Source organism: Pterocles gutturalis, unplaced genomic scaffold, assembly GCF_000699245.1.
Source record: "Pterocles gutturalis isolate BGI_N339 unplaced genomic scaffold, ASM69924v1 scaffold6914, whole genome shotgun sequence".
Classification (NCBI taxonomy): Eukaryota; Metazoa; Chordata; class Aves; order Pterocliformes; family Pteroclidae; genus Pterocles; species Pterocles gutturalis.
In genome coordinates this window covers 473-9,454 of record NW_010135576.1, presented here as the reverse complement: position 1 = coordinate 9,454, position 8,982 = coordinate 473, and the positions used below count along the sequence as shown (strand labels likewise).

The window sequence follows — 8,982 nt, the reverse complement described above, 5'->3', positions numbered from 1 at the left end:
AATTTCTTTCCCACTGGTCAAACTTCAACTGAAGACGGCTACTTCTGGCAGACAGCAGTAATTCTTTGCAAGCACCTCACCAGAGCACTGGCCTACCTTCCATCATGTACCATTATATCACCTTGGAATGCAGGAGTACAAGCTTGTTAGTACATTCAAATTATTACTTTCCTCTTACACCTCTGGCTTAATATTCTTAAACTATCAAATATGGCTTAAGATGTCTGCTCTCAAATGACACTGTACCACATCAGATTGGCAGAAACATGGGAGGAGATCTCCAAAATACATTAACATATTTAACAGAGAATTCTTAAGGCAGGTGTTCCTGGAGATCAGTGTTAACTGCAAATAGAAATTTGATTGTAGATTAACACAATTCAACAAAAACCAAGACAGCACTGCACAATGGAAATGCCTTACGAGTGTCTTTACACAGATGAAAAAAAAGAACAAGTCCAATTCAAACAAAGTGTGACTGCTTGCTTATGCTCATTTACCAAAGGTATGCGGGTTCACTACCAAATTACCTTGGTGGCTCTGTACTGCACTGTCAGTATAACTGCTGCAAGAAAATAAACTGAGGTTCTGAATATCCAGTCACAGCAGACCTTAGTAACGTTTCTGATGAAGGAGACTGACTACCCGTCACGGGAAGCAGCATCTGATGGTCTTCAGTCCCAATGGGAAGAGGAAGTGCTAAAGACATCTCAGAGGGTTTCACATCTATGGACTCTGATAAAGGACTTTTTTGACTCTGAATAGATTCTTGTTCATTGAAAGAATTATCAAGTGCATTAGAATCAGGAGGAGTTTCAGATCCTGGGGGAAAGAAAAAAAAATGTTCAAAAGCTCCTGTACAAATTCTGCAAATTCCCTTTCAACTGACTGTCAAAACAAACACTTGGTGTGTCAAAGCCTGCCTGGGGAGCTGGGCTATCAGTGCCTTTGATGTCCCATAAAGCCAGAAAGAGCTGTAAATAGAGTGTAAGCACTACCAATCACATCCTCCAATGCTTGTAGCACAACAGCTAGATAGGATGATGCGTTCCAACTTGATCTCTACTTCCCATGATATAGAAAGTAACAAATCCTTAACATCACAGTGAACAAAGTAGCTTTGGAGAAAATGTAATTATGAAGGTTTCCTTGAGATTTTCCACCCCAGAAAATCTATGAACCGCAGCTCCATCTAAGCATCCTCTTTTAACTGAGACAGTAATGTACCATGTGTCATGTATCCATAAACTTCTTTGGAAGAAAACATTTGTTAATTCCATCCCCATTACAGTTTTTATGCAGTCACCTGAGAAACTATTTTCTGTTCTTAATTGAAATCACTAACAGATTCCTCCTCACTGCCTTCCTGTTTGAATATAGTCCGCCACTGCTCTTGGACGGCTTTGTGATTAAGCCAATCAGATATTTGAACCTTCCTCTATCAAAGTGTGCTCCGAAGCCTGTTATTTCAGTGGTGAAGCACTCCTGTCTGCCTCCTGTCTCTCCACGAGAGCTGACCTGCCCTGGCAGCTCTCCCAGCTCACACCTTGGGGCTCTGCCAGCCCCTCTCCACGCTCGCTGCTGCTCTCACCTCACCTCTGCTTCCACTGGCTTCCTGCTGTACTGGGGCCTTCCTAAATGGGGCTTCTAAAGCTTTTGACGGTCAAAGCTGCCTCTGTGGATGACTAGTTTTCTCATCACCTCCCTCGCCTGCCCCATCTGTCCCAATCCAGATATACATAGGCACCTATTATTCCTTTTTTCATATGACACAGGCGAGGGAATTACAGTTAATACGCTCAAGCACTGAAAGAGGCTGGCTATCTGAAACATCTCTGTGCTTTGTACCACAAGCAAGTAATACAGGTCAAATTTCTTCCTGATCAAAATCTGGTATCTAGAATAGGAATTGAATGCATTTGAAAAGTCTTTTTAGAGCAGTATTCACAGCTGGGAACATTTTGCCAGCTGGCCTGATCTTATGTGTTTGCTAATCCAGCTCAGACTTGGATTAACATTGACTGCATATATAAAAACATCTTTCACTGTTACACTGAAAATATTTGTGCCTTCAAGATGTAAAGTAATTCTTGTAACCAGTAGGCCTTATTGACCTCAGTTACTACCCTCGTAAAGACATACTCCCAAGACATATTCAGAAGAGGTAAAAAATTCCTACAATTCAGACTCTGCCTTCATGTGGGAAACTCTCAGAAGTTACTAGGACAAGAAAGTAAATATTCACATAGAGAAATCCCTGCCAGCAGCAATCTGCTTCCGATGTTGCTCAACATGTGTTTGCTATAGCAATGCAAATGCTTGAAAATTTGTCTTGAATCTACTTCAAAGCACGTACTTTATACTTTAAAAGGTTGGGGTACCTCTAAAGCAGATGCTTTGGGTTCTAAAGAGAGCTACTATCCAAAACCCTTTTTATTTTCTAATTTTAGGCCTAGATGAGCAAAAAAAAAAAAAAAGTTATTCAGCATGGAAGACGACAAAATAGTTCATATAGTTTCTTAACCTTTCTTTGCATAAGGAACTCACCTGTGTGAACTTTCGTTTTGTGCTTCTTAAGATTTTTTATATCTGTGTAAGAATTTCCACACATTTCACAGATAAATGGTCTTTCACCTAAAAGAAAGAAAAAAAAGGTTTACAAGCTAGAATAGTCTTCAAATTGAACGAAAACATAGTTAGATATGTAGGATAATGGATTTTGATGTTGTATTTTAAAATACAACTTTGTAACTCTAAGTTATTTTGTCTGCGTGTCTGTATTCAGAATAAAATTGTTTCCAGAATAATAGATGAAAACAAAGCAAAAACCCCAAATGTTAGAAGTAAAGCCATTATCATACATCAACACCCACAGTTACACAGGTATTAGTCTGAGAAAGGCAATTAAAAAAATTTTCACAAAATAATTTAGAGAAAATATTTAACAGAGAGATACATAAATTAAGAAACTCTGCTACTTTCAAGTACAGCACAATATGGTGTATTTTAGAAGCAAAAGGGTAAAGGTAGAATATTATTTATAGTGCAGGAAGCAGCCTGTCAGGAAACTGACCTGTATGGGACCGAAAATGTTTATTGAGCTCTCCAGAGGAAATAAAACTCTTTTCACAAATGCCACAGATATATGGCTTCTCTCCTAAAGGAAACACAAGGAGTTTGTTATTTCAATATATAAACCAGAATACACATAAAGAACAAATCAAAGTGAAACAGAGGTAATGTCCAAGGGGAGAAGGAGCTCCCTAAACTGGAGTCAAAGGGAAAGGACATGAGAAAGGAGCTGGAATACAACACCCGCGGTAACTCCCAATCTACACAATTCCTGGCCATTCCCTATCTCCAATCCCTCTGCAGGCAGCCAGTCCTGCCTCACCAGGCCTGTCCTGATACCACAGCGCTCCAATCTCCCCTCACCTGTATGTTTTCGGGAATGGGTGATGAGAGAACTTGAGACCGCAAAGGCTTTTCCACAACTGTCACAAACATAAGGTTTCTCCCCCGTGTGGCGACGCACATGGTAGGTGAGTGTGCTGGCCTGAGCAAACCGCTGACCACACCGGTCACACACGTAGGGCTTCTCGCCGCTGTGCTTCCTGCGAATACACACAGACATCAGTCATCTCCTGGCAGAATGGAAAACAACACCCATGATTCAGTAACTTTCCTCAATTAGTACTGGATCCCCAAATTTCCTTATGTTGATGTTCTGTGAACTAAAAAACTGTAACAACTGTGAGTTTGGTTTTGAGTTAGCGGTTTCTCCCAGAGTGAAATTCACTGTCTGCTGACTCAGGGAAGCGATGCATCCGAGATTTCAGTGGCAGCTGAACTCAACTCCAGGCCCTACACATGTAATGTGCACCAAGAGAACTCAGCAAGTTTTGCATTACAGTGTAATGAAAGATAAAATTATGATTCCCAACAAGGGAATGTAATTGCTGCTCCTGCCAAAAAAAATGCAAAAAGCCCCATGGGAATAGCAATGAGCACTGAGAAGTCTTCTGTTTCACTTCCCACCAAGGAACCCTCTCCTCTTTGGTGCTACAAGCAGTGTAAAACAAACCAAACCAAACCCCACATGACTGCCATAAGGACAGCAGTGCATACGCCGCAGCATTCATAAACTGCACATCGCTTCCCTAATGAGCAAGTACATAGCTGTAATTATTCCGCTATGCAGAGTGAGAGAAGACCCAGGAGAAAAGGAGTAGAAATGAACAAATTATGTGAATGTGTAACTCTTGCTTACACTGGAGTAAATTATTTTGTTTAAATAAACCGACGGATAAGCATTTGCTGGACCTCACTTCTGCCTACCTGGCATGAATCTTCAGATTGCTTGAAGTTGCGAACTGCAGATTGCAGACATCGCATTTGTATGGTTTTTCTTCTCCATGATGCATCCGACTGTGAAACACCAACTGGCACTTCTGAGCGAAGCCTTTGTCGCACAGTTCGCATTTGTATGGCTTCTCCCCTAGTGAAAAATAAAACCTTTGTGCTCTCTGCGTTTACGTAAGAAAGCCTTCCAATCCACTACCTGAGCAAAGCTCAGGTGTCTGTTCTCATACTTCTTACAAATAACATCTTGGAACATCCCACAATCAGTCCACTGAAGTGGAACATGCCAGGAACACAGCGAATAACAGGCTATTTTTTTAACACATTACCTTTTGGGAAAAAAAGGTAAGAACACTTTTAATAGTGCCATTTTCCCCACATTATTTTAAGAATGCTACTACTACATTTTCAGCCTTTTTCTGTTTATGTCTATTCATGATTCTGAATATTCAAGATGAACAACTAGTAAATCATCTGCTTTTTCTTGCCTGCAACAGGTGTTCAACGTACAGTCTAGTGATCACTGATTTCTCTTTAGCATCTGCTGTAGAATGCTACAAGTACTTCTCTATTCATGTTCTCTTGGTGGTCAATAGTCTCATGTAACTGATCGTGCAACCCTGCAGTCTTCGATGACAATATAAAAGTATTCATTTCTATGGCAGTGCACAATCAAACCAAGAACTCAACAATTCTTAAGGATATTGTGTACATAAAAATCTTCAAAAAATAAATGTATTAGACATCTAACCTGCCACCTAGCAACCAATACTGTGAAATTCCCTACCTACTCATGCAAAACTTCCCAGTACAACACCCTCAAAAGCAGAAAGTGCAGCTGATGTTCCTACCAGCAAACTGTCCCTGAATACTGCTCACAAGCTCCACCTCGCACATGAATCTTTGGTTAGTGGCTGACAATATTTGAAATCCTCTCCCTCGGTTACAGAAAGAGCTTACAAGGCATCCTCCTGCAGCTGTACCTCAACACTTCCTACTTCACCTCTTTGCATCTTCACAGCTTTCTGGAAAGAGCTCCACTGCTGGCCTCTGCTCAGAGTTTTCCAACGGGAAAAAAGAGCAAAAGTAAACAGTTTTTAATCTGTTTCACTGTTACTTCAGAACTCTGAATGCCAGCCACAAAAGGAAGAAAACTACATAAACCAGGTCCCTCTGCTGCTCACTGGGCTAAGTACAGCAGCAAAGTCAACTGCAGAACAGCTGTGCCAGATCAGCCTGAAGAATGAACTAACCCAGCATCGTCTTCCACCTCTCGGGGAGAACACAGGAAAACACAAGCGTAGTACTTCTCCTGTACATCTTCCCAGGCTCCAGCAATTTGCTGTTCATATTCTTTTTAAACATTAAAACAACACGTCTGACTTCAGTGTTCGTAATTGATTTCTCTTTGACGTTTTCTCCAGTAGCTCTTGATACAACACAAACTTCTGGTAATGTTACTGAATGCAGAGATCATAACACAATCACATGGTTCAGCTGCACATTTTACTAAATAAAATCCCAAATGCAGTGGTAATTCAGCAACCTCCCCTACATTTTTGAAGACCCTAGGGCAGAAGTTACCTACTTGTCACAAGATTGCGGTTTTTTTCCTACTTTTATTATTAAACGTGTATATTAGGATTTGAAGTTTTAAAAAAATGCAACAGAAATTCTGGTACCAAGTGCAAGGAGTTTTTCATGCTCTACTGGCAATAGTTTTTGGCACTCTACAGAGTTAAAGGGTAGCCAGCTCTTCTGAGTCCTTCCAGAAATCAAGATGCTCAGACTAATAAAGTGTCCACAGTCCACGAGACAAGGCCACTGCTTACCTGTGTGAGTTCTTACATGTGTTTTCAGCTGATTGCATTGGGTGAATGCCTTTCCACAAAGCTGACACACGTATGGTTTCACTCCTTTGTGTATCCTCATGTGTCGACGGAGGCTACTGGCTTCTGAAAAGACTTTTCCACACGTGTTGCATACTGGCTTAGCTTTGGAGTACTTCTGGTCCAGTTCTTCCCCTGAACTCTCAAGCTGGTAAGCGTTCTTGTCACTGGCTATGTTAGACATACAGTGCTCCTTCAGCGCGCAGCTTTGCTGAGGCTTCCCCCGTTTCTGTTTTGCTGCAATAGTTTGAACTAGGATATCCTGCGCTGCCAGGGTTTCACTTTCCACCACAGCTGCCAGCTGTAGTTCAGCGTTATCGCTGCCTTGGGCAGCCTGTTCGGTTATCTGGGTGGCCAGCTTATTTGCATCTAAGAACATTTCAATGGATGTGTTCTCGGTCACATCATTCTGATATTGTACAGATTTATTCTGTATGCTTTTGGGAGGGCTGAAATTCTTCTTTCGCTTTTTGGTTTGAGGAGATTTCTTTTCTAAAGTTGCTTTCTTTGCCTGTGGTTGAACCAACTCTGCAGAAGCAGCATCTGCTTTCTCCTGGTTATTGTAATCTCGGAGAGTCAGAAGGCAAGTCTGCTGATTGATTTCAACGTTTCCAGTGATACTAGATGTCTCTGTAGAAGATGGATTAGCAATAAAAGCAAAGTCTTCCATCTTGATTTTGCATTTAGTGACCACTTCTTCTACTTTGAGATAGTCGGCAGCCTGGTGAATCTCTTTAACATTCCAGCTGCAAGAAAACAGGACTTATGTGACAATGTTCTGGACAAAGCAAAAATGTTTGTTCTGTACCAACTGTATCAAATGCAGACAGCAGAGCCAGAGAAAAGTTACACTGTCAGAAAATGTCACTCTCAGAACATATACAGCAAAAGCTAATCTCTTAGTGCTGTAGTGCCGTCAAACACTAGTATGACAACTACTCCCGAACGGACGGCCCACTCCTGGTGGGGTCTGCAGATCCACAGAACAGAAAATTTTATGTTCCGTTAAAAGTCCAATTGTAAGGTACTGAGACTAGGCATGGGGACCGTTGGTCCAAAAAGCTCAGAGATCACAGCATAAAAGGATAAAACACTGGAGAAGAAAATGCAAAAATTATCACTCTCTAATCCTTCTGCCCAAAGTCTTAAGCAATTCGCAAGTGGCACATTCCCCTCAGCACTTCTGTGAGACAGGTATTAATATTGTTTTATAAAACAATCTGCAAACAGTCCTAATTCCGTATCATCTGCACACAAGACAACATGACCACCAAGCAAGTCCTTGCTTAAACTACTACGCCCTGTTTTTCAGTTCCTTCAACACAGGCCTTGATGGTTTAGAAAAAAAATGGATCTGGAAAAGGTGGTGTCCTGCAGACAGTTGCAGCAGTCACCCAGAGGGACACAGTACAGGGTGACAGGTGCATGTGGACAGACCTGCAGGTGTCATCTTTACTCAGATGGTTCTGCCTGGGTGAGAACAGGACTTTCACCTTCCTCTTCCTTCAGAGATCTCAACTGCTCAGAATGAATCCAGAAACTCTTCTGCTGTGGTCCCACACAGACATCAAGAATGCCGCAAACTTTTGCTCATATATAATTTGCAAAGCATCAATCACTAACTTCACCACACAGCTGTGTACACTGCTCTACTACTGTTCATCCTTGTAGCTAATTTAAACATAAAAAACCACCCTGCATCTGCATATTTAAATTATCAAGTATGAGTTTTCAGACTTCAGTAGAAACAAAGGCTTTTTAAATCTCCACTCAACACCAGATACTGAGAAAGGAGTAAAAATCCTGGACTACATACTTCTAAGTAATCACATTTCTCTCATGAGGGATAATAACTTTTTTGCCTGACAGAGAAGCACTACAAAAAAGCCTTGCTGTATATGAAGCAACACAACGTGCGCAAAATTAACACAGTAAGGGAGGAACCACTTTTTCTGTGACTTCTTTTGGGCGCTGCAATACAAGATTTTAAGTAACAGATCACGCAAACTCTAACAAACTTATTTTTTTAAAATAGAGCCCATCCTCATCTATTCCTCAGACTTCAGTGTCTACTGCATTATACAGTTTCTGTGTGTTCTCTGCAAAAATAGACTTCTAAAATCCACCTTCAGAAAGAATACATTCATCCTTCCCTCTCCCAGTAATCACACAAGACTGTTAATCCCTTCCAGTCCAGACAGAAAGATCCAGAGAGTGAAACTATCCATCAGTGAAATATCAGACAACATACCTTTGGCACTCACAAGCTGTGGGGTATTTTAAAACATACAAATTGATTATCTTCAGATTATTAATATGTATTTGTTCCTCCAGAACTTATTACAAACAGAAAACCCAGTACTGCCTTACACAAAGTTTATTTCCCTATTTTCATTCCCCCTTTTATAGCATGTGTTACCTGTCAAGGTTTAAGTTTCCCGTATAAATAAATTCCAGGAGCTTTTGGAATCCATCAGCTTTCACTTGAGTCTGATCCAAAACAACATTATTGTCAGACGCATCTCTGTAAAATGCACCGAAGTACTCGCTGAAAGAGGCCAGCACATTTCTGTGTGCTTTGAACTGGAATTCACCAATGACAACAGTGCAGTCACAAAGAAAGCCGGCTTCTCGCTGCTTGTTCAGTCTCTCTAGAAGGTGCTCACAGTGATGGGAATACTGCATTTTGATAATGAGCTGAAGCCTCTTTCTTCTGGTCTAGGAAAGCAAA

General features: G+C 41.1%; 1 protein-coding gene across 2 annotated transcripts; it reads right to left on the bottom strand.

Annotated features, from left to right (window-relative positions):
* Positions 1 to 287: 287 nt before the first annotated feature.
* On the bottom strand, positions 288 to 8,936 carry ZBTB17 (zinc finger and BTB domain containing 17). 2 transcript variants are annotated; one of them, XM_010081944.1, is made up of 7 exons: positions 8,671 to 8,936; positions 6,195 to 6,997; positions 4,339 to 4,498; positions 3,436 to 3,614; positions 3,074 to 3,157; positions 2,548 to 2,634; positions 288 to 822 (listed from the first exon to the last, which is right to left on the bottom strand). In XM_010081944.1, the coding sequence occupies exons 1-7, from the start codon at positions 8,934 to 8,936 to the stop codon at positions 554 to 556; spliced, it is 1,848 nt and encodes a 615-aa protein (XP_010080246.1). In that variant the 3' UTR covers positions 288 to 553. The 2 variants fall into 2 exon arrangements, with proteins under 2 accessions (XP_010080246.1, XP_010080248.1); XM_010081946.1 differs by lacking the exon at positions 2,548 to 2,634 and having other exon boundaries at positions 554 to 822.
* Positions 8,937 to 8,982: the final 46 nt, after the last annotated feature.